The following is a 25293-nucleotide window of genomic DNA, read 5'->3' as shown; positions in this document are numbered from 1 at the left end:
CCCTGTGGGGGTGTGAGACCCTGAGAGGGAGGGTTGGGGGCCAGGTACAGCTATGGCCACCAGAGCCCACCAGGGAGCAAAACCTGCCCCGGACCCCCAGTGAAGGGGGCCAAGATCTGTATCCCCAGTGAAAGTCGGTGTGCTAGCCCCAAGGCAGGAGCAGAGTAATGGAGCCCCAGTGAGGGGGTAGCCCCAGCAAAAGGGGGCTAAGATCTGTTGCCCCAGTCAGGGGCGGTGTGCTAGCCCCAAGTGAGGGGCAGAGTTAGGAAGCCCCAGTGAGGGGGCTGAGATCTGTCGCCCCAGTGAGGGGTGGTGTGCTAGCCCCAAGGGAGACCAGAGTAATGGAGCCCCAGTGAAGGGGTAGCCCCTAGTAAGGGGCAGAGATCTGAAGCCCCAGTGAGGGGTGTGATGTGGAGCCTCAAGCAAGGGGAGCAGGCCCAGGTAAGTCTCTGGACGCCTAAGGCCGAGAGTTGGGCCAAGGGCCGAGTGAACGGGGGGAATCAGCCCCACAGTAAGAGAGGTGAGTCCTGACTCCAATAAGTCCTCCACTGCTGGGAGGCACAGAGTGGATCGAAAGACCCCAACTCTGATGAGTTTGTAGACAGCCACGAGATCATCTCTCAGCCTTCTCCTGCAGAGACTGAAGAGATTCAGGTCCCTCAATCTGTCTTCATAGGATCTTACCCGCAGGCCCTCAACCACATGAGTAGCCCTCCTCTGAACCCTTTCCAGGTTATCCACATGCCTCTTGATGTGTGGTGCCCAAAACTGGATGGAGTACTCCAGGTGCGGCCTCACCAATGCCACATAGAGGGAAAGTATCACCTCCCTTAAGGCTTATTAGCAGGTATATCAGGGTTAGCCTTACTTATTACCTCGTCACACTGGTGACTCATGTTCATTTTTGCATTGACTATGACTCTGAGATCACTTTCCACTGCTGTGCTACTTGGAATGGTACTTCCTAGTCTATAGATGTATTGGTGATTCTTTCTCCCCAGTTGCAGCACTTTGTACTTATCTTTGTTAAATTGCATCCTATTCTGATCCGCCCACTTCCCCAGTCAATCTAAATCCTCCTGAATTCACTCCCTACTCTCTAGTGTGTTTACTATACCCCACAGTTTGGTGTCATCTGTAAATTTGAACAGAGTGCTTTCCATGCCCTCATCCAAGTCACTGATGAAGATATTGAATAGCACTGGTCTAAGGACAGAGCCTTGGGGGACACCACTGCCCACATCTCTCCAGGTAGAAACTGACCCATCCACCACCACTCTCTGGGTGCACCCCATAAACCAGTTTTCCACCCAGCTGACTGTGAGAAAATCCATGTCACAGTTACTTAGTTTATTTGTAAGAATTGGGTGCAACGCTGTGTCAAAAGCCTTTTTAAAATACAAGTAAATAACATCTACCTCTACTCCTGTAAAAAGAGACCAGGTTAGTCAGGCAGGATCTACCTGCTATAAACCCATGCTGGTTGCCCCTGAACATTGCATTACCCACTGCGCCCCCCAAATGTGATCCTTAATGATTTTTTCTAAGGTCTTGCCAAGAACAGAGGTGAGGCTAACTGGCCTATAATTACCTGGGTCCTCCTTCCTCCCTTTCTTAAAAATAGGGACCACATTGACCCTTTTCCAGTTTTCTGGGACCTGTCCTGAGCACCATGAGCGCTCAGACAATTGCGCCAGTGGTTCTACTATGACACCGGCCAGTTCCTTCAGTACCCTTGGGTGAAGATCATCGGGGCCTGCCGACTTAAATACATTCAACCCCTCTAAGTGCCACTTCACTAGGTCAGTGCTAACCACTGGTGGATTGGTATCTCTCTCAAGCCAGACTAAAGTCTCATTGGGAGGTGTGTTTGTATCCGTGTCCAGGAACACAGATACAAAGAGATTGTTTAAGAGCTCAGCTTTGTCCATCCTATCTGTTATGAGTTGCTCTAGTCCATCCTGTAGCAGTCCTATGTTACCCTGCACCTTCTTTTTCCTCCCTATGTACTTAAAGAAGAACTTTTTGTTACCCTTAATCTTTGTTGCCAGCCTGAGTTCCGTTTCTGCTTTGACCTTCCTCACTGCTTCCCTACAAGCAGAATTGCTCTGGGGCGGTCGATTGCTCTGGAGCGGGTGCCCACAGCTCCCCTGCCCGTCTGGCTCCAGGGGACAGGACCAGCAGCTCCATTCATGTTTTGGGCACATGAAAGTCCCCAACACATATGGCCTGTCTCGTTAATCCAAGGATGAAAACCAAAACTACTCTCCATCTACATTTTATTTTTTAAGGTACTCAAATCCATAGGCCCCAGAGAAAGTGTCTTAAGGGTCAAATAAACCTCAGTGATGCTCAGAACAGAGAGAATTCCAGATTTCTGAACTTCTCATGAAAAATACCTTGTCACTAGCACTATGCCCTTGTTAGGTAGGGACTCTAAATAAATGTCTCCACTGATTCCCATTGCTGTAGAATAAGGGAAAGAACAGATTTTTCAAGTAGCCAGGACTTCAATCATTTTAGACATTAGAGGTCAAATCCAAGAATTAAAATTTTGAATGTGAAGCTTTGGATGTAGTGAGGTGAGAGCAATATTTTCAGTCACATACTGCAGGGGCAACGAGATTATAAGTTCTTTTTTAGTATGGGGAAAACCAAAACTAATGTGATCCCTTCTCCTCCCAAACAAGGTAAAAATAAAAAGTTTCACTTGCTAAATTTTGTCTGAAAATCATTTACTTTGAACAAACTGACAGCTGTCTCTCTGTCTCTGTCTCTGTCTCTCTCTGTCTCACTTGAAAAAATCCCTACATATCCAGCTGATGGAACTCTAAAATATATCAACATTGACATTAAAAAGAAATCTGTTTATTTATACGTTTGTCCCACCAAAACACTGATATTATTTCCAATTTTTTCCTGCTAGCCCTTTGGATACCTTGTCTTTGTTATTATTCCTTATTATGTGTTGATATTTCACTTAATGAATACAAATTATCAATTAAGTAGGCCTACTATGGGATCCAGCTTTAGATGTATTAGTAAGATAAAGGACAAGCAAATGCATATGTGACAAATAGCTAACACTGTAATTCATAAATAAAGACCCCCTGTACAATAAGTCAGTGTCTTTCAACTTTTTTTCACTTGCAGACCCCCACAAAAAATTAAATGGATGTGTGGACTCTTGGAAATGTTGAATGGAAGTGCAGACCCCTTTGAAATATAAGTGTGCTCATTCACATACTTTTTATTGATCGTAGCCATCTTTTGCAGACTCCTTAAACATAGCCTGCAGATCCCCAGGGGTCTGCAGACCACAGTGAAAACCACTGCAATGAGTTGTCAGTTATTTCTAAGATTTAATTCTGTTTTCTTGTCTACTGCTCGAGGTAAATCCCAGATTGCTGTAGCATATCCATATAAGACCTAATATGGTCCCTACAAAGAAAGAAAAAAATCACATTAAGCTGAGTCAGGACTAATTTAAGGCAGTCTTTTTTATGTTATCTTCCAGAATTTAATGTGTGTTCTACTGAATGCTTATGTATAAGCCTGAGATGTGGCACTCTGCATTAGCAGTCACAGTTTAAACAGCTATAAAGTAAGGATGCCTGTACATGAGCTGGGAGGCTGCTCCAACATGCTGCAGCCAGTCTCCACATCTTGTGTATCAGCATCCCCGTGCTTCAAAATGGCAATGGGGCACTTTAACTAAAGCTTGTCCAGGCATTTTAATTAGTGACTCTCAGAGCTGCTCAAATTAAAATTTACTCCCCCACAACCCTACTCCTGGAGCACATGTAAAAATGTCATAAATGTTTTGCCTTGTAGAGCCTAAATTAACACCTGTTGAAGTCATCAGAGATTTCAATGGGAGTTGGATTGAGCCCTGAATGAGCTCATTGTATTCTACTATGTATCAATGTATGACTCAATAAAAACTACCTTTGTTCTTTCATATGAGAATCATAGGAGTTACCATACTAAGGGACTCATGTCATATTCCTAGTCTTGCTTCTTATCTGACAGCAGCCTGGATTGGATACTTCAAAAGCAGTCAAGGGCAAGTAGTAGACTACTTCTAATCTGAATGATTTTCCAATGAATAAAAGCTCTTCTCATAAAAGTGTAAGTGCCTCTGGTAAAATGTTAGTTTTCCTTGGAAATTTATAGGATGGCAATCATTCAGTCTCCTTTTTGGCAGTCAAGACTTAGCATCCTCACTCTCTCTTTCAGCTTAGACTGCTTGGGGGAGACACTGAGCCTCCTAGCCAGCCTCTGGCTACAAAAGGCTGAACAGAATGCCATCTTTTCATTTTCTCTTTCTGCTTACAGGAGGTAAGTAAAATTAATAAAACCTTTCATACAGATAGCCAGGAAACCTAACACTTCTAGTTTGGGTTTCCAAAATGGGTATCCCTAACTACAGACAATGTAGTATTTAACTTACCTTGATTCAGGGTGGATATTTTTTCAAAAATGTATAATCTTTTCTGGGACAGTTTTAAGCCCTGAAACGTGAGGGTTTGCACATAATGATACTCCCCCTTCCTAAAGGACAGTCACATCCTTATATAAAGGATTTTACAAGTGAAGTATTAAGTCTGTATTATACCTGTCAAGCTTGTTCCTTAAACTTACTATAATTATCTCTAAAAAGTAAGTGTGCATCTTAACGTTCTCCTCAGCATTTTCCTGTGACAATCTGAGACACTTATTTCATGTAATTATGTGCCAATCTGTAAATAGTCTTTTTATGACTGCCAAATCTTTTTTCCTGGTTTCATTCAAACAGGCTTTTATTCTACATTGAATACAATTTTGTTTTTGATATTTGCAATGTAAAATAACTGGGTTTTTTCCCCCTCCTTCATTTTCTACTTACGAACTGTTTTCTGTGAATATTATGTAAATTTGTGCATGTAGGTGCCATAGTCTATGTTAACCGTGAGGGATTTTTTAAATTTTCTCAAGATTTTAACAACAAGGTCCATACAAGAAGCTCTGTTCACTCCAAAATCTTTGACTTGAAACATCAGTAATGACAACTCAATAGCATTACACTTTTATAAAGTTTTCCTGCCACTAACACAATAAAGCTCTGTTTCCTCTAGCTTCCAAGCATTGTTTTTTTATATTCAGAACCATTAAAATTAAGATATGGCAAACTATATAAGGATGAGCAAAATACAGCCTGTGGGCTGGATATGACTTTCCAGGCCATCCTATCTGGCCTGCGGGGCCCCTAAAAATTTAGAAAATTAATATTTATCTGCCCCTGGCTGCCTGTCAAGGATGAGAGGAGTCAGTGGCAGTAGAACCCAGGGGAAGCCATGGCAGGACCCTATAATAGCAAGGCCTGCTGGGCCCGCTCCCCACCCCTAGCTGGAAGCCCCTGTGTGGCAGAGGCTTCTGGCCTGGGACTGTGGAACTGTTCCTGTCTCCCTGCGCCAGAGTGGGAAATTCAGTTTAGATGTGGTGGGTGGGGAGGAAGGGGAGGACCACAGGCAATTACCCTGGTCCTCAGGGCTAGGCCAACTTCTGCTGAGTCCTGCCATTGTGGCCATGCAGCCAGGAGCCACATGGTCCAGGAGCCACTGGTGGGTGGCCAGATAAGTGGGGAAAGCAGCAGCAGGGGTAGGGGGAGTAGAAGTAAGCAGGTGTGTGGAAGCGTGGGGCCATCACTGGCAGGGCCCAGAGCAGATTGGCAGAAGCGCAGGGTGTGGGCTGGCAGGGGTCTATGGAGCTGGGCTAAGCTGTGCCAGCAGGGAGAGAGGGGAGCTAGTCTGGTTCCATAGAGCCCCTGCCAGCCAGAACCCCATGCTCCTGCACTCTACCTATGGCCTCTGGGGGCACTCTACCTCTGGCCTCACTAGCCCACACTCTCTCTGGGACTCCATGCTCCTGCCGGTGGTACAGGCCCGACCCCATGCGCCCCTGCATGGAGCAGCAGTTTCTGGACAGCTACTGCTGCCACTGCTCAGCCCCAGTGGGTGAGCCTGGAGCCAGTGCTGGGTGCACAGAATCATGGCTTCATGCGCTGGTCCCCGCCGCTACCACTGCATGTGGCCAAGCAGTGCAGAGTGGGCTCAGGGCACACTGGACTTGTGCGCTGTTGATGGTGGTGGGGAGGTGCCATAGGGTGCTTGGACTGTGGGCTGTTGCGGGGCGAGGGCAGGTGTTGACTGGCTCGGGGGGCGAATTCTCCCATGCATACCCCACATACACTCAAATCTTTCCTGCAAACCCCACAGCCATACCCTTCCCCACACACAATCACACACCCCACAAATACTGTACCCCCCCACACACATCCATGCATCCCTGCAAACCCACACCCACCCACCCACCCACCCATACCTCCTGACACCCTTGTATGCCCCACACCCTATACAAGAGTAAGACTGCATTTTGAGCTATTATGCAATCACTGCTACGTATACTGCACAAACACACAAATCAGGACAAAAATATATTTTTCAATCAAATTAAAACATATTATGGGTGTTTGATTTTTAGTATACATTTTTTTTTCTCCCATTGTAAGATGGTAAAACCCTCTTCCTCAAAGGAGTACTTCCAGGAGCAAGCAGAGTGACTTCCAGTGGCAAAGGTCAGAGGTTAGAGGTGGGACTTCCGGTCACAAGATGGCAACCAGGGGGCGGGGCCCCTGTCAAGGGGCAAGGCTACCCATGAGGCACTCAACAGCTTGCCAAAACTCAGTAAGCAGCCCTTTGCCCAAAATAATTGCCGCCCCGTCTTATTATGATGACATTAGGGTCCTGATCCATTGCTGTTATTAACAGTTTGCACATGCACACACACATTTTCAATATTCAAGTGCTATCTTAAGACTGAACATACTGGGCAGTTGCAGAATCAAAGACAAAAGATCCCAAGTCCATGTAGTATTGGGCTGTGTTTCTCAATGCTGTCCATGATTCACTTGCCTAAAGTCAAACAAAACAAAAGAAGGTATTTTTTAGGTTTCAGAAAAGCTTCATAGAATACATGCCTTGATGTAGAACATTGCCTAACTTGATATGTAGCCTTTCTTGCTGTAAGATACTCAGAGTACATTCATCCAAACTCTGAACACTGCCCTTAAAGTATGTTGGAGGGGCTCTGCAGCAATCTGTTCACAGTGGGCACATTTACATGAGATGCTAACGTGCAATGGTTACTGTACAAGTACTAAATAAATATAATCTAAATAAATATACAAGTACTAAATAAGTATAATCAAGTACTAAATAAAGGCACCATAATTAGAGTTACTATGCAGTAGCACCAGTAAATGCCATTTAAGTGAATGCCATATTAGTAGCCTAATAATACTGCACAGTAGCATATTAGCACTGTTTGTGCCGTGGCACACTACTGCACAGTAGTATTTGGCTACTGTGCAGTCAGTGTCTTGTGTAGATGTGCCCACTGTGCATTCGTGAAACCCTTAAAAACAGAAGTGGCTGCATTTATACTATAGCCCTTCAGAGAAGGACAAATTGTAGGAAACCTGAAGTGAATTCATACAAAACTTACTGGTTTCACACAGAATTGAGAGAGAGGTGTGTATACACTTATTGCCTCCTACAGCTCAAGGGGATCCCACATACATTCTCTTGGTCTTGCTAGAGAAAAAGTGGGGGTTGATATCAATACCTGGGGCATATTATGTATAAGGCTGGGGTGAGGTTTTAGGAGTCAGGGTGGAAAGAAAAAGAAATGTTGATTCTAGAGATAATGGCTAGAACTAAGACTCAGTGACAGCCTGGGTACTGGCAGCAGGAGGAGCAGGAGAGAATTTGAAGTAAGTTGGTGTTACAACTTTGAGGAGTGGAAGAAGGGAGCACTGAGGAATTAGTAGAGAACAGGATGGAACTTACTCATGGTAAGTGTTAGTTTGCCATAGCCTTGCCTGTTCTAGCCCTGTGGCTGGAAGCCACCGGTTTTCAAGCCTGTGAATTCAGCACAGGTAACTAGAACAAGATCAGTATGTATAAACTTTTTACATGCAAGATCAAATCTGCCAAATTTTATCAGGCAGATCATCAAGCAATTTGCCAGTTTTTGGAAGCATGATTGGAAGTTATTTGACTATAGTTTTAAGGATTTGTAGCTATGGACTATTCATCTTAGTGAGGGGTTGACAGCATCTTCCAGCAGAGGGACAAAATGACCCAGCTCAGGTCCACTACTTTTGGTGTGGTGCAGGGAAATCTCCCTGTCCACTGAAGCCTCTGGCATCTGGTGCCACATGACTTTGAGGACTGAAGGACCCCTGAGGACTGATGCCATTGCTTCATGGCCCAAATCTGGACTGTGTTCTATACATTGCCAACCCTTGTAGTTTTCCATGTGTTTGAGATGGAATGAGAGTTCAGTGCCATCTGAACAGCCACTGCCACCTCTGAAAACTGACAGCCACATTACTACATATGTATTTCCATCCTGTTAAATAAAATTTGCAAAATTACCAACTCAATACCTGTTCTGCCACAGTGTAACCCCAAGCATTCTCGCTACTGCTTGCGTCCCAATAGCTGTGAGAATATGGTATTTGTCTCTTAAGCCTTATGAACTGATTTGCTGTTTCTTCAGAGAGAAATGGTGCTCCCAGGACACCTGTATGGAAGAGATGCAACATTGAAAATGTCAGAAATTGTAGAACTTCACATAAATTCACAACCATGTGACATGCCTGCTGAGTTAAATCCTATATTAAAGTATTAGAGCTTGAATACTTATCCCAAGTTTGGTTGCAAGCTTTAGTTATTTGTAAAAAAAAAAATCTATAAAACCTAAAGCCAATAAAAATGTCTGAGGATCTTTAATCTTAATGAGATCAGCGTTTTAAAAAGTTATTCTACAGCTGTGTGCACAACACAAATGGTCCATCACAAAGAAACTGAAAGTGAATTCAAAGAAAATAATTTAGATCTTTTGAAGTAATACAGTGTACCACAAGAGATATTAAAATCCCATTTTTCTAATACGTCCAGTTGAAACACATCCTCAGAGAAAGGCAAACCTGAATATAAATCTGGCAAGCTTTGAAAAAAACTATTGGTCACACCTCTGAAACACAGAGGCTATATGTTCTATATAGCTATTTAAAATTGTTTTATATTGGAAAGACATTGTTTATGACCGAATGGGACATTGATTTCTACTCTAAAATTAGTGACAAAGAATGGGAGATCATCGGGAACAATGGCCTTCACACATCCATCTACATGATGACAAAAGAAAACTATTTTAAAGTTGTGTATTGATGGTATCTTATCCCAATTAAAATTAAACATATTTATAAGAACAGGCAAATATTGGAGGGAGCGTAGTCATTCAAGAGAAGTCATATTCGGTGGACACATCCCAGAATCAAATTGTTTCGGAAGAAGTTTGGAGTTATGGTGAGGGAAATTAAAGCATGCAAACTGTCAGATAGCCCCTTGAGAGTTCTCAGGAAGGTTCAGTAAGAACTCTATAAGGTGCCATCTACATGTTATAGGTATTGCACAATTAGCTGGTTAATTGTGCAGTTACCTTGAAACCAGATATTACATACGAAGTAGCTATCACACAATAATAACCTCTAACCAGCTATAAAGTTTGACCTTTAAATGTGAACTAAGTTTATACCTGGTTACTATCCAGCTTTAATTTGTATGTGTAGCAGAGTCTCCCCTGTAGGGGTGCATCTTGTTCAGCCAGGGTTAGGAGTCCCACAACTGCTGAGTACTTTCAGCCCCAGCAGCTATGGACTCTGGGTCCCGGCAGCACCCCACAGGTGCTGGGATCCAAAGTCCCACAGCTGAGGATGCTGGGTCCCTGTAGCATGCCTCCTGGCACCCTTCCCACCCCCCGCCGAGGCAGGAAGATTACCACTGTGGGTGATCTCCTAGCCCCAGGGTTGCCTGAAACCCTGGGGTGGGAGGATTGCTGCTGTGGCAATATCCCATCCCCTGGGGATGTATGAAACCTCAGGGTGAGAGGATCACCACAGGGGTGATTCCCCCCCCCCCCCCCCCCCCGGGGGGGCAAAAAACCCCGAGGCGTGCGACGCGGGGGGTTCCCCCCCCCCCCCCCATCCTGGGGGTGCAAGAAACCCCCAGGGCCAGAGGGTTGCTGCAGGTTGATTCCCCCTGCCTTGTGGTTGTGGAAAACCCTTGGGGCTGGAGGATTTCCACAGGAGTGATCTCCCCGCACACCTGGGGTAGAGAGATTGTCTTTGTGGCCATCTTCCAACTCCAAGGGTTTCCTGCACCTCTGATGCATGGAGGGTCACCCTGCAGCCATCCTTTAGCCCTGGGGATTTCATGCACCCACAGGATGGGGAGAATTGCCCTGCAGCCATCCTCCAGCCCCCAGGCATTTCATGGACCCCTAGGGGCTCAGAGATCACCATAATGGTGATCTTCCCATCCCAGGGGTTTCAAATGTTCCAAGGGCAGGGAGATGGCTGTGGTGGCAATCCCCCCATCCCAGGGGTTTCACATGTCCCAAAGCTGGGCACCCCTCAACTGGGGCACGTGGGCTCCCAGCTGCAGGAGCTTGCTTCCTGGCAGTGCAGCTTCCCCCAGAGCCCGGGACTGAGTTCCCCCTGCACTGGCAATAAGGTGTGATGGGATCTAATGAGTGATCCCACAAATGCTCCTCCTTCCATACATGTGTAGCATGGCAGGAGGCACAATTATGTGAATCACACATTAGATCCATTGTCCCTTTACCTGCATATTGTAAAGGGGGCCTGAGAGTCATAGGTTATTGATCACTCATCTTTTAGAGGCTTCAAAAATTACAGTTAAAAGCCTGAAAGAGAAGTGACACTCCCAAAAGAACTGACTGGTTTTAAAAAGTTGGGAAAGCTTTAATAATGAAAAATTGTCCTATCAAGTCAGTGTTTTACATTGGCAAAGGAAAATAAAAAGATGCTTACTTAAAAATGTAATGGAAGTTCTTGGAATTTGCTGGAAAAGGATCTTTTCCTGCCTCCAAATCAGAGAAAGTTTGAAAAATATTTTTGAATACTGAAGGAGAATGCAAGTTCTATGAGGTAATAGTAACACATTTTGAATGAATTTAAAATCTAAAGGCAGAGATTGGTATGGGATAGCTTATCAGGCAGAGCTCTGAGGAAAAAAGACGCTGAATTATTAAGCAAGATTCATATAGAGATAAAGAAACACAAAAGCTTAATATCAGCTATGAAACATAATTTTCAAAGACTGAAAGGAAGAGAAATAAAGAACACCAGACTCCTCTGTAAATACTAGCTTGGGTTAAGGGAGCACTGTTGAAGAAAGATAAATATCTCCCTTCATGTATACCCTAGGGGACTGGATGTATCTTTAGATTTAAATTTATTAATTGATAAGTTGTATTAATTGATAAATGAAGTTTAAAAAAAAGAAACTGGGAGTGGAAATGCTTTAACTGAATATCAAGCAAACTGTGATATGCAAAAGGTAAAATGGCATAAATAGCAAAATGTGATCTAAATGTGACTATACTTTTCTTTAAGAATGTGAGCAGTTGTTAGTACCATGCCAAATACACAAGAGTGCCAGTTATCCTCTGATTTTTACCATTTTACCATTTTAACCAATGTTATCATCACTAGTAACATGGAAATTACCTAGGTGAATGCATCCTTGTGAGTTGAGATAATGTTGCATTTCTGTTCCTGCTCAAATTGCTCTGGGTCACCTGTGAGGCCATTCCATACACAGGTCATTTCCCCTGTGAAATGAAAATTTTTGCAACAAAGCAGCTGTCATATTTGTGTCACCAGGTGTGTCTACATGAGATGTTTTACTGAGCGGTATAGGTAATTACTGCATCTGTATCTAGATGTGCAGCCACTTACTGCGCAGTAATTGGCTCTAATCATGAGTAAATTTGCTACCTGCAAATTTACTCAAGGTTAGTAACTGCACAGTAGTGCACATGTAGACCCTGACCAAGAGCAAATGTGCTCCCAGTCAGCAGGGCAGTAGGGGGCAGCAGGGGGCAGGAGATTGCTCCCTGCTGGGGGAGCTGCCTGTTGCCAGGGTGAGGGGACAACGCCCCCTGCCCTGGCAATAGGAAGCTCCCAGCCCCTGCTCTCCAGTCCTGAGAGATAAGGATCTTCCAGTGCTGGCCCAAGGATTGCAGAGCTCTGGCTGGGAGATAAGGGTCTCCCAGCCCCTGCTCTCCAATTGCTGAGCGGGGGCCTGGAGCTCCCTGCTGGTAGGGGCTGGGAAGCTTGTTCCCTGCCCAGTTCCTTGACTGGAGCAGGGAACAAGCTCTCCAGTCCCTGCCTCACAATTGCAGAGCAGGGGCTGAGAACTGCCCCAATCAAGGGAAGTCCCAGCTCCGTGCCTGGATTGGGCAATTAAGGCATGGGACTTGGAAAGAGCTGCATGGGTGTGGCAGTTCCTAGCCCCCACCCCATCTGCCGGTGGGCAATTCCCTGCCCAGCCAGGGGCTCACTGCTATCTGTCCCACCAGTAGGAGGCCGGGACCTACCCCTGCCCTGAAGCTCTTTCCAAGTCCCCTGCCCCTGATCAGACATTGTCCCCACCCCAGCAGCAGGCAACCCCCCCATGGAGCAGGGAGCAATGTCCCAGCCCCCTCCAGAAGACACCCATCTTCTGACCTGGTGCTCCCTGCCAGCACCTAGGATAGCATGCAGGGGGAGCCTAGAGCTGGGACAGGGCCAGTTGGGGTGGGAACAGATTGCTGACATGAGCAGCAAATCTACTTCCAAGACTTTGCACATGTAGACGCCTGCCCAGGAGCATTTACTCTCAAGTAAACTGCTCCCAGATCAAATGCACATGTAGATGCACCCACTGCATATCAAGCACCTTAGCATAATTTTTAAAAATCCCTTTAACCTTTCAGAGTTTAATACAGGTATAAGCATGGTTGCAGTTTAACTTAAGTAGGTTTAAAATAGTTCAGCTGGTGCAAACTTTTATAGACAGCTAATTAAGTTTAATCCAAAATGAGTCAGTCTAACTGAAGTCGGTGTGTCAATAAACAAGTTTGCTCCAATTTAACTGACTTGATGTCAACTAGCAGTTTAGGCTAAACTGCACACCTTCTGCACATATGAAGAGCATGGAACCAAGCAGAGCTGTATCTGTGTACATCGTGTCTTGTAGTAAACATTCTCTGAAACAAACTATGGTCTCATTTTCATGCCAGGTCCCCTGGCTCTTAATGAGTATATGCAGAGAAATTGATTTGAAATTAGTAAAACAATTACATCAATGCTCAATAGTGGACAAAATTTAGCTTTCTAACTCTTTCCAGTGTCCGTTCTGTTCGGCTAACTGGCACATAAAACTGTTTGCATCTCTAAGAAGACATTCTGGGTACATCTATATGTGCAATTACTGTGCCTGAATTTTCTGCACAGAACACTGAGGCTCATTAATGTGCTCCCAGGCACAGGTCTACATATACACCCCTGTTGGGAGCAAATTGCACCTGACAGGAACAGCCTAGTCCAGAGCTGCTTCTGCCCTGCTCTGCCACCCTGCAGCAGCCAGGAGGAGCTCCAGGCTCCCTGAGGGGCTGGCAGGGGACATGGGGCCAGTCCTGATCTCCACCAGGACTTTGCTGGCTTCAGAGGCAGCTGTCTTCTCAGCCATATGGGGATTGGGACTCGTCCCAATCTCCACAGGGCTGGGAGATCTGTGTTGACTGTAGGGGCAGCTGCCTCCAGGTCACATGGGGATTGGGACCTGATTTACCTCTACATATGTAGATGGTCATGCTTTACTAGCCATTAGACTAATTTAATCCATAGTGAGGCATCTCATGTAGACACACCCTCTGACTACAACCAAAATAGTACTTCTGTGGAGTACAAACAATGCATCTACCAAGTTCTCTTCAAAGCAAATACATGTGAAAACTAGACATATTTGAAAAATACCAATTGGAGAAGCAGAATGGAGCCCAATCTGGTTGTAAACTTCAGGTCCACAACATAACTGAGATGCCATAATAAATAATTTTGCTTTGCCAGATGGATGGTCTAGCTGGCCCAATATTTCATGTAAGTGGCTCTACACATGTCAGAATCCTTTCCACAGGATCAAAAGCAAGAAGAAGAATTTTTCTGTCATTTTCAAATAAATTACTTCTAAGAAATGTTATCAACCAGGTAGATGAACCAACGCATATTCTGTGGCCAATGGTTTGTTTGCTATTTCTTGGGCAAGTAAGAAATAACCATTTATTCCTGAGCCTATGAAAGTCTATCTCTATCCATTACATTGATGTGTATCAGTTCCAGAGTTCTGCTCTGTGCCAAAAAGGCAATAGTTTTTAGGCAATTTACTACTTTATTACATGCCAAAAAACCCCATAGGTGATATGAACGACTGTCTAGGGATTAGGGGGGGAATTAAATGTTTTTGGGAAATCTTTATTGACACTATCTAATGGTACCCCTGAACTTTTATCAGAAAGAAACTTCAGAATGTGCATTGCACCTATCTTGTGGCCGTTAACTTTATTTGTTGTTAACTTATATATATATCAAGCACTTATATATATAAGTTAACAATATATATACATCACACACACACACACGTGTGTGTGTGTGTTTGTGTGTATAGTTGAGCCATTACTATTAAGTTTTAATTCAAGAGACTAACCTAGCCATGTGATTTCATTGTGAGTTATGATGAAAACATAAAGAATGGCGGTATAATTTCCCCCCCTCATCAAATCAGCAGTTTATGGTACATACTGCATGAAGCAGTGAGGTTGCTTGGCTTCTGTGATGCTGAGTGCTGCATTTTAAAGATATTAACTTTAATTTTTAATAGTGCAGTCAGAGCAGATTAAGTAGCAATCAATGGGAAATACCATTCCTGACAAACGAGGACTGAATATTCATTTGCATTCAAATGCATGCTACCTAATTCCTGGGGTCAAACTCAGCTAATCTGTCTGACGGATATCAATTCTATTACTTGCCTCTCCCTAGACAGAGCTGGCATGGCTGGAAGAGCACAGCAGCCAACAGCAGTTGCATTCATTTCTAGCCACACCAAAAGTCACACTGCAACCTTTAAGAGTTACTGCAGAGTCTATAATTCCCTCCACTCTAGGAACCCCCTGGTTCTGAGGGGTTGTGGAACAATCCTAGCAGGTGGCCTATGGATGCATTAGGAAGTACAGGGAGGCATGCACAGCACTGTGCAGGAAAGGAGCTTCAGTAGAGATCCTCTAGTCTTGACTGAAGGAGTTGCATCTTTGGCCCACACGCATCAATTTTGTGGATATCATAACTACCCATAAGTTTGGAGGGTAAGGTTCTTTTATCGTTAGAAGAACCAGAATGAAACTCAGTGAATTTCAGCCTGTCACATTCTCATTCCTTTCTGCAGAAATAGCTTGTGTAAAAGTGAATGGTAAATTTCCAGTAAAAGGACATTTCAAACATTGATCACACTTGGAACCTCAGAGTCAATCAGTCTGGTTTCTATGCCTAGCTCTGCAGCTGAACACAATGTGCAATCTCTAACAAGTTGCCTAATGTTTTCCTCTTTGTGTTTCTGTAAAATGGGTATAATTTTTTCTACCCTTTGGGCAACTTGAGTAATATGAATGAAATAACTTGCTGCTTTAAAAATACAGAGAATTACTGAGCAGCTCTCTGCTGAATGCATTTATGAACCTAGGAGAAATCAGAAGAGAAAAACATCAGAGCACCCAGGTGTGAGACTGGAAATAGTTGTGAGCAAGTGGGTTGTACAGGAGTTAATGGAATTGCTCACAATGTGTAACGCTAAGCTGAAGGAAGCTAAGTTGAAAGTTCCAGTGAAACAAATTTAAGTCACTGGTAAAAAGATGAGCAAAACTAAACTAAAAGTTGTTTTTTTACTTAGTAGTTTCTTCCTCCTTTACTCCAGGATGAAAATGTTATGCAAGAACAAAACTTCAAGAGTAAAAGCCTGGCATCCCTCAGTCCAAAAGAGGAAGATAAGAGAAACACCTGAGGTGCTGAGTTGCTGTAAGAACAGTTCTTTGCGGGGGTGGGGTATGGTAATGTCACTATCTATTCTCATACAGATTGTTAATCCTATTATCATCCCATGTTTACTTTGTGTTTGGCAGCTCAGTTTCTCTAATTATTATTAGAGATGGATGGTGTGATCGTCCCTGTAGGGGAAACTAATAGTTATCATTAAAGTCCCATGCCTTGTGAACATCTCATTGTGGATTAATGGAAACCAGCACAAAATTAATCTTGACAGTGAAGAGATGCTGGCTGATTCTTGTCATCATTGTGAAGATAGTGAATATTTATTTGATTCAGCCTTGAAGGTCAGAAGAAGGGATATTAAATGGATTTGAATATTAGGGTGGTAGATACACAGAAAGCGTGGGAGGCAAGGAGGGTGAAGCCGACTTGTGTTAAATCCTTAAAATTAGATTTAAATAAAAATGTAAGTATCTGCCACACAGCTGTGCTCCATTTAGGTAGTTTCTATGTATGTACCAGGGAGAGTTTCCTTTCAGTCACTTTCTGGGCCCCAAGATCACAAGGATCCTCATTTCCATGTGGTAATACAGACAAAACTTAAGAGTGGTAGTTAAATTACAGCTTCTGAGTTACTTTGGGCACCTCTACAGATAGAGTAACTTTTTCTTGAAAGCTGAGTAATTGGAGCTGCTGTGTGCTTTGCACACTAGGAAAAAAAATGCCCCTTATACATATCAAATTGGGGACCCTAGGATCTATATTAAAAACACTGATTCTTAAAGATGCTTGAATGTAAGATACAGCTGCCTGTTACAACACCTTGCCAAGGGAATTGACACTAGTACTCAGCCATTAATTGGCAGATTCAGAGTTGAGACCAAATGTATCAGTTGTGTGTATCCACTGAAATGAGAGATATATTTGGTTTGTCCTGTTAGGATATTTATATAAAGTGTGGGAATGAATTAGCAACACTTTTATTGGTCCTTGTGCACATCAGCAAATAACTCAAAGCTGCTTTCTTCTTCTTTCAGTACTTTCTGAGGATTATTTTACATCTCTGTGCATATTTAAAAATCCATAACTAAAGTTATTTATAGCAAGTGGAATGTTAAAACTTTAAAAATCAGCGCGTTTTAGCTCCATGCCTTTTTGCATAACAATTGTTTTAATCATCAGCGTTCATGATAACACCTGGCTGTAATGTCAGCTCTGAAACATATGCTTGTCTGTGTTATCAGATAGTCAAGGCAGCATGAGGGCAGGCTTTGTGAACTAAACTTTGATCTTCAACACTTTGGCTTTGTTGACCTCGATGATGCTGACGTGTTGGGTACTTTGAAAAGGTCAATGGAACACTGCTGCTTAGCTGCATTTCTTAAAGCTAGAAATGTGCCAAAAACAAATCAGGGCTGCAGTTTCAAAGATACTAGCAGTAGGGCCATTGTATAGCTTAGTGTTCATGTTTTTTTAAAAAAATCAGTTTTGATTTCTTCAATCATATACATTTTATACGTGTATGATAAACACGTTACATGATTTGATATTATTTGCAATGTGAACAAGATAATACTGTGATTGATACTTATCTGCAATTCTAGGCAATTGCTTCCAGAGCACCCTGAGAGCATGGTGTAAGAGAAATGTAGAAGTTGCTGCTTATCAGAATTTGGCTCAGCTGCACAAGTTTTTTAAAGACCTTTATAAGGATCCAGACTTAGTTATCTGCAATAAACCTTTGCAAGTGTAAGTGGAGATTTGTTGCAGGGATGCATTTTAGGATGTTGCAGACTACCCTGGAACCACATGCCACTCTGTTACAAGGTGAACTCTGATATCATGATTCAAGTCAAAGATGCAAACATGAGTTTTGATTTGACTTACTGCAGAACTGGCAGCATGTATGCATTCACATCATGGCCAGAAAGAATACACACCCAGGCCAAAATATTCCCATTTGGATTACAATAGTTAGGCATAATAATTGTATTAATTCAGCTGATCTTGTGAATACTCATAACTCTGAAAAAACACTTTTTCTTAGGTTCTTAGAAATGGTCTGAGACACCCAAAGTTCAAATTTTTGGTCCTACATGTTTGTATTTAGAGCTTGTGACAGATCAGTCTCAATTTCTTTTCTCTATTCTTGATTTTCCTTCCCCAGGTTACCCAACAGCTCTCTAGTAGAGCTGGGACTAGACCCAAGGTTTGACTGCTGTAAATGACTGCTTTCTAAAGATGTGGAAGGAGGTGACAATATGGCTGCGGGGAATAGAGGGTATGGTTGAATGTTTGGTTCTAATCAGTAGACCTTGTGCATTGTGTTTTAATCCACCACTACTTCCATCTTGACTGAAGGGCTTTTGCAGTTAATGAATGACTGAACTACATATCAGTAGTGATCTGTAGAGGTTATAACAGTTCATTAAAAATCAGTGGTGAATTATTTCCCTTATCTGTTAAAGAAAGGAAGCCTGAAAAAAACAAGGAAGGGTGGTTATGAAAAGGAGAAAGTAAAGTGAGAGGAGGACAAGATAAGAATCCTCAAAAATTAGTCACGGTGCTTTATTGTTTAGCAGACTTGATTTCAACTGAAAGTGGGGGGAAGCATGGTGTTTGTGCTGGGCAAGTGACAATGAAGGGTCCCACCTTCTTCACCCAGTCAACGCCAGCTGAAAAGTTGGATTCAAGAAAAGCTGGTACAGAGCAGATCAGAAATGCTAGATGGGAAACTAAGGTATCTAAGTGATCCTTCCACCGTCTCCCTTCCATTCCCTCCTCCACAAAACACACACACATGCATTGGCATTAAATTAGAGCTACACTGGTGTCAGAGACATAACTAGCAATCTCAGTGCTCTAGGCTGAAAAACAGGATGAAGTGGGGGATCCCAGTGAGAGAGGAATAAAACTGCCAGGCCAGGGGAGAGGGCGGGGGTCAGGTGTCAAGGGCAGGGGCCAGGTATCAAGCACCGATGGCACCCCATCCAAACCAGTTCCCCCTCTAAATTAGCACCTGGGGCTTGTGCCCTGCTCTAGTTACACTACTGATTGCCATACAAGGTACAAGGATGGGAAGGAAAAGGTGGCCAAGCAAAAATTCTTCCTCTTTCCCTCCCTACAGAGCACCAGTGCAGTAAGTTCATGCACCTGTGTAGAAACATCTAAAGAGCATTCTTACTCTGCAGCATGTTTTCCCTCTAGCACAGAACACAATCATATTGAAAAGACGATTCCTCATCTTTTCAAATGTTTGGCTGGGCTGTTTAGGAGATGGAGGTTTTTGCTCTGAACAACAGTTTTAAGACTCGGGAAAGTGCAAGCTCTAATCTTGGCTCTGAGAGGTCTGTGTGTTCTTGGGGAAATGCTTCTGCTGCTGCTTCTGTTTTCCTGCTCTGTGCAATGGGGGAAAATACTTTGTTGTTCACCTCATTTGAATTAAAAGAGGATAATTAGTCCTTGTAATTTAAGGAATGAATTTTGCTCAAGCAGGGACAAGTCACAATATTATTCCTTTGTCATTATGTCAATTCCAGGGAGGACCTGGATTAACACTTGCAAGAACACTGGCACTTTTCATACATTACGATAGATAGGATCACATCTTTACAGAACAGATTACTACAGGTCTCTTCAAATAGATGTCTGCTTGCTTTATCAGTCTGTGTGGAAAAAAAACTGTCTTACAGCATGCACAACGATTATTATGTACTGTACTTGTCAGTATTAATCTGAAAACTGCATCCATGTAACCACAGTGACAGTTAATTACATCTGTATCAGCTTCATAAATTTTCCTTCTGGCCCTAATTTTTAAAAATGATTGATTTTTAGCTTTCAAGTTGGAGTGTCTTATAAGAGCCTAAATATTAGAAAGTTTTAGACATCTGGTTTCTGAAAAGTGATGTTCCTCAACTTGTTTCAAGTTGGACACCAGAAAAATCATGAGCTCCTCCAATGAATTTGGGCCACCAAATATGCATATGAACTTGCTGTTCTCTAAAATAAGTAATGAAGTAAGGGTTAAGTGTACAGAATGATCCCACAGAATAATTTGTCATAAGCATTTAGCATTTTGCAAATCACCAACTGCAATGACCTTTTCCAGCTGATATAGTATCCTTAAATTTTGAAAAGGCTCGATCACATATTTAAAGCTATAGAGAAGTAGTAGAGTCAGAATAATGTCTCCCAGCGCTTGTTACCTAGATCTCAGCTCAAGTCACAAGACAGTGTCCTTTCTTTGGTACTCTTTAGTTTCTTGTCATGCCTCTGTCTCTGTACTGCTATGCCTGCAGCACAGCCTCTGCCAGCAAATCACTACACATGAGAGAAGATAATGACACAAGAGCTAGTGCCAAACACTTACCTGAAAGCAGCAGAAGGGACACAATAACCTGAAACATTTTCAGAGGTGACATAGGTTGTCTGGAAAACATTTATCTTTGTTAGGCAGGGATGTTCATTCAATTTTATACTGTGTTATCTTTAAGTTTATAAATCATTTACCAGATACCTGTTAACTGTTGGAGCAGACCGAGGGCAGGGTACAGTGCTTAGTTCAGATTTGTCATATATGCTTCTCCTTATGCCCTTTGGACTTTGCAAGCTGAGCTTCTAATATTCCACAATAGCCATTTTTCCATAGATAAATTCACTTCAATGTAAGTTATGTAGCATAAGATAGCACAAGACTTGTTTATCTCCTATGGCAGGTGCTTGCAGTTTAGTCTATTGCCTTTTCTTCACATGCAGATGTAAATATTAGATTACAGGTACAAATATTGGATTTTAGAGACCAGTCAAGCATTGGGAGAGATGGAAATTGTATCTGAATAAGCTTGATCTAAATATATTTTACTGTACATTAGATACCATTAAGATGTGGAACCCCTAGGGATCAGGCCTGGAGGGCCTGGTTCTTGCACAAGACATAGGGCACATGGTCCCCTGACCCCCCTCATCTGATCCTTCCTACCAGAGGCAGAGATTTGCAGAGGTGAGCTGGTGAGAGTTCACCTTCTTGCTCCTGGCAACCCCATCTGCCTCTGCATTAGAGCCCTATGATCTTAGCTCTCTCAGTAGCAACTTTGTCTCCCAATATCTCAAGGTCTCACCAGATTCTTAGCTAAAATGGAGTTCATTTCCCAAGGTGGAGGTGGGCTTAGAGATATGTCAAAAGCCATTCTGGTCTTTTTGGGGTAAGAGTCCAGGTAGTACCATTCAGCAGACTGCAGCCCTCTGCATGAATTCAGACCCCATATACTAGAGAATCAGACTTTGCTATTGACTTTATGTGGAAAGGATCAGACAGTGTGATAACAGGTAGCAGAATATAATCCTTAGATAAGTGGATTAAGAACACCTTAGGTGAGCATCAACCATTCTGTGACACAGTCTAATGAGATCTAGGGGAAACAATGATAACTTATTTAATTAGAGATGGCTTCATTTTGCCTAGACATAAGAAAGTGGAATTTTGAACTAAGGTGGCATAGACAATATTGATTTGGACATTTTCTAACTTTTGAGTGTGGCACTTTATGTCTTAATTATCTGGTAGGCGGGGGGTGGAGTATTGTGTGTATAACTTGCAAGGACTTTAAAAATGCAAATTGAATGCTAGAAATTCTACCATATGTCATCATTTTGACCATGTGAGCCAACACTAGAGTTGGAAACTTGAGATTTATTTCACGGCTTCCACTCTAGATATGGCCTAGTTAGGATGAGGCATTCTGACAAGGGCTTTCAAAAAGGACATCTACTGCAGGAAAAATGGAAGCTTTGGCTCCATAAGAGAGTGTTGAAATGATTATAATCTAGTGATCACAGACTTCTGACCTTTATGTCTGAATTTGACCTTTTTGGCCCATCCAGACCCCATCTCTTTCTCTTCTCCACACCTGCATCCTTGTTTTAGTGGTAGTCTCAGTCTGCTCTCTTCAGGCCTTCCATTTCAGTTCATACCAGTTCCAGTCTCCTTGCCCAGTCAATCCCAGTCCTTGCTCATACTTCACTCTTGATCTGGTTTGTGTCATTTTTCCTATCTCACTGATTCCTAACCTTAGTCTCCCTTTTTATCCAATCTGTCACCTCCAAGGTATCTAATACCAGTCTTTTTGTCTTTTCATTCCAGTCCTGCCCCCATATTTCAGCTCCTTGTCAGTCCTGTTTTCTCCCCCAGCCCACCTCACTGGCTCTTCCTCTGTTCTGATCCTTGTTCAGTTTTGGTCCTCTCTTCCATTCTGTCATGCATGCTGGAATAATAACATAATATAGGAACTATTAACAGAACATTGCATCTGTAGCTGGCATTCTAGCCGTCTGCACACTCAGACCAACTGACTTCCTTGTGCTCCAAATTCCTCCCTCTGGCAACCAGGACTTCTAACAAATTCCATGTAGGATTTTGCATTTTAATACTCATTGTTTAAAATAAATAAATAAATTTACCATATTTTGGGTAAAATCTTGATGGACATTCTGCATCTGGTAACAGACCTGCTATTTCTAAGGGAGTGAATAGCTGAAGGTTTTCTATCATTTTATTCTACCTTGTGTCAAAATATTGCACATGATAACAAGAAGCTGCAGTATCTTCAGAGGATGCTAAGGAGGTGAAGACATTTGTGTAAAAAATAAATACATTAGGAGAGATGTAGCTGAGCTCATGATTAAAAGCTGAAAACGTCTAATTCTAGCCGTGAGAGCTATTTCCACTGCTTGTCTGGTTTGGGGAAGCATGCTTCACACTTCTCTTCCAGTTTTGTTCTCTTTAAGCATATGTGATTCATCATTTTTTTTCAGTTTATATATAATTGCTGAAAAAAATATCAGCTATCTCTATGTGACTGTAACGCCATATGAGTCATTGTTTAAATGTGCACGATTCCACTTTATTTGGACCTGAAGTGAAGTGGAATTTACTTACGCCAGTGCTGAGCTGGCTTTGGTTTTTAGAAAGGATTCACAACTTTAATGTGTCTATTTTGTTGGTATATTTAAAGAAGTTATTAGGTATACCCATAATGTCAATGTCTCCTCTTACACCAATAAAATATCTTGCAGTACAGTGGGATATCGGTGTAGTATAGTGGGATAATCTAATTTAAAGGATTTTTAAATGGAAACAGGTAACATGTTTGAAAAATTCAGAGTATTAGGTTCTGTCTCCATAGTGACTGAAGGAGAAAGATTATCTACAGAAGGAGGTGTGGGGAACTGAGGATGCCTAGAAACTGGAAAGACATTGAAAAATCCTGCTTTAAGAGAAGTTCTGGTATATAACTCCAGGATATTAGAACAAATTAAAGGCAACATAAACAGGCTGTTGGAGTAGATGTGGCAGCAACCAGACAATTAAGTTGTGCCTTTCCATTTCTGTCCCTCAGAGGCAGCAAAAATAATAGGATTCCAGAGACTTTTGAAGTGCTTATGACTTGACATCCCTAGAAGCTTTGCAGTGGTCTTATTTCTTGGGACATTTAAAAATGTTGACTTCCTTTCTGCTCTGTTTGTTCATCCCTTCCCTAGAATGTTGGGTGAGAGCAAAGTGGCTGAGAGTCCTGGGAAGGAGCTAATGTTGTGCTTCACTTGAGACCACTGAGACCAGTGACAGCTTTGGAATTGGATCATCTTCATGGCCTTCAGTCACTAGTCAGCTGCTCCCTATGGGGCTGGCCATGCTCTTCTAGGTCATCTCCATGCCTGGGGTGCTTGCCTTGGGGTGCCTGGGGTAGCATAGTGAACTCTGAGTTTCCTCCAGACTAGGACTTGTGGTCCTCCACCTAGTAAATACTATATTCAGAGATTTGACTTTGTCTTGGCACTGACTGACCAGGTGGTTTGGCTTTTTTTCCCCTCCTTACACAGTTTCAGTGATAAGTCAGCAGAAGTGTGCTGACTTGAGGTTATTGATCTGAAAGCCTTTGTTCTGCTGTCACAAGAGCGAAACAATCAACCAGCTAGCTACAAGCTAGAGGAGAAGGTACCCCCGGTTGTCATCTGACTGAGTGGAGAAACAATACCAGAGCTGGAAAGGTGTAGGGAGCTATGTGTAAGGTGAGTTCTGAATATTGTCACAAACTTATACCCTACAGTCACAACTTCTCATCAAAAGGCCATAGGAATTGTTTCATAAATCCTCCTGGGAAGCAGTTTGGGGATTGTGTTGGAGGACTTTAGCATTAGCAACACTCAAGCTCCAGTTAACAACAGGTATGACTAGTTTTAGCAAAAATCACTTACCTAACTTGAAGTAGAGATTTGTATGTGGACACAAGTGGTGTTAGTGGTAGCAATCAAGTTTTTCTTGACGTGAACATAGCAGTTCCTTAGAATCAATCCTCAACATGTTTAAAATGCTTGATATACATTTTGTTGGATTTTCAACATGGTACATGAAACGTTGTATTTCTGTGCTTTATTTTAAGGGGTGTGTGTAGATGTCTACATAGTACATCAAATTTAAGCAAATGCTAATTTAATACCTTAGTGTGGATGCTAATCAACAGGACTAGTATTGGTTCTTGCTTCAGATGCAAGGTATCCTTTAAAAGCATCTTCCTTGAAGAAATAAGTTGCTGTTATATCATGAAGTACTTTAGCATGGTGAAATTGCCTGTGGTTTCATTTTATAGATTTTTACTTTCTCATGTTTTTCTTTATATTCAGTTTTAATTTACTTTAGCTATAGCTTTTGATAGTCCTTGTTTGCCTAATTGGAAAAGCACTTTCAATGCATTCCAACTAGTGGAAATTTGTAAGAAATAAGGCTCTACAATATGTACTGTATCTTGTTCAGGTAACAGAGGTATATTTAAAAAACCTGAATCAAGAAATTCCTAAACAGGGTGGTCTTCTACTAGCTGTAAAGAGCAACAAGGCATGGACTGAGCAGACTGCTGGTCTTAAGATATTGCTATTTAGAGCTGTGTAATATACTGTAGAGGTCTTAGCTGATTCATGGTTGGAAGAAAGGGGAGCATGTTACAGCATGGAAGCCTGACCTGCCTTCTCTTGATTCTGCATTAAATTGCTGCTTGCTATGCAGATCTGTCAAGTAAAGGGCTCAGATATTCATGTATGCTCAGGAAGTAGCAAGAAAACAGTGGGGGTCAAAATGTATCATTTAATGCCTCTTATTTTGGTAATGTCCAGAATGTATGTTTTGGATGAGGTGTGTGTGATGGGGCTTATAAACCTTTAATAGGAGAAAAGGAGGTATGACTGCCTAGGGTAGTCAGTGGAGAAATGTCTTTAAAAGTTTTTTACTATCATGTTTTAATCTGACC

At 42.5% G+C, this 25293-nt stretch overlaps 2 protein-coding genes across 4 annotated transcripts in view; one reads left to right on the top strand and one right to left on the bottom strand.

Moving 5' to 3' along the window:
- CUNH3orf85 (chromosome unknown C3orf85 homolog) overlaps window positions 1-20473 on the bottom strand; it is an 86255-nt gene extending 65782 nt beyond the window's left edge. For 2 of the 3 annotated variants that reach the window (XR_003094862.1, XM_025208069.1), the window contains exons 1-3: window positions 20367-20473; window positions 8492-8628; window positions 6868-6953 (exon numbers count right to left, since the gene is read on the bottom strand). Coding sequence is in view for 2 of the 3 variants with exons in the window: in XM_025208069.1 (XP_025063854.1) it covers window positions 6868-6953; window positions 8492-8628; window positions 20367-20436 (293 nt within the window). In the remaining variant the exon portion in view is untranslated. Of the gene's footprint in view, window positions 1-3234; window positions 3442-6867; window positions 6954-8491; window positions 8629-20366 lie in introns of those variants that run through there. The other variant, XM_025208068.1, reaches the window with a different exon arrangement.
- Window positions 20474-21130: 657 nt separating this feature from the next.
- Window positions 21131-25293, top strand: part of MORC1 (MORC family CW-type zinc finger 1) — a 114321-nt gene continuing 110158 nt past the window's right edge. The window contains exons 1-2 of the mRNA XM_025208067.1: window positions 21131-21198; window positions 24014-24061. Coding sequence (XP_025063852.1) covers window positions 21131-21198; window positions 24014-24061 — 116 coding nt within the window. The remainder of the gene's footprint in view (window positions 21199-24013; window positions 24062-25293) is intronic.

The sequence above is a fragment of the Alligator sinensis genome, unplaced genomic scaffold (assembly GCF_000455745.1).
Source record: "Alligator sinensis unplaced genomic scaffold, ASM45574v1 scaffold1131_1, whole genome shotgun sequence".
In the NCBI taxonomy this organism is placed as follows: domain Eukaryota; kingdom Metazoa; phylum Chordata; order Crocodylia; family Alligatoridae; genus Alligator; species Alligator sinensis.
Note: the sequence above shows the minus strand (reverse complement) of the source record. Positions and strands in the feature narration are given on the sequence as shown.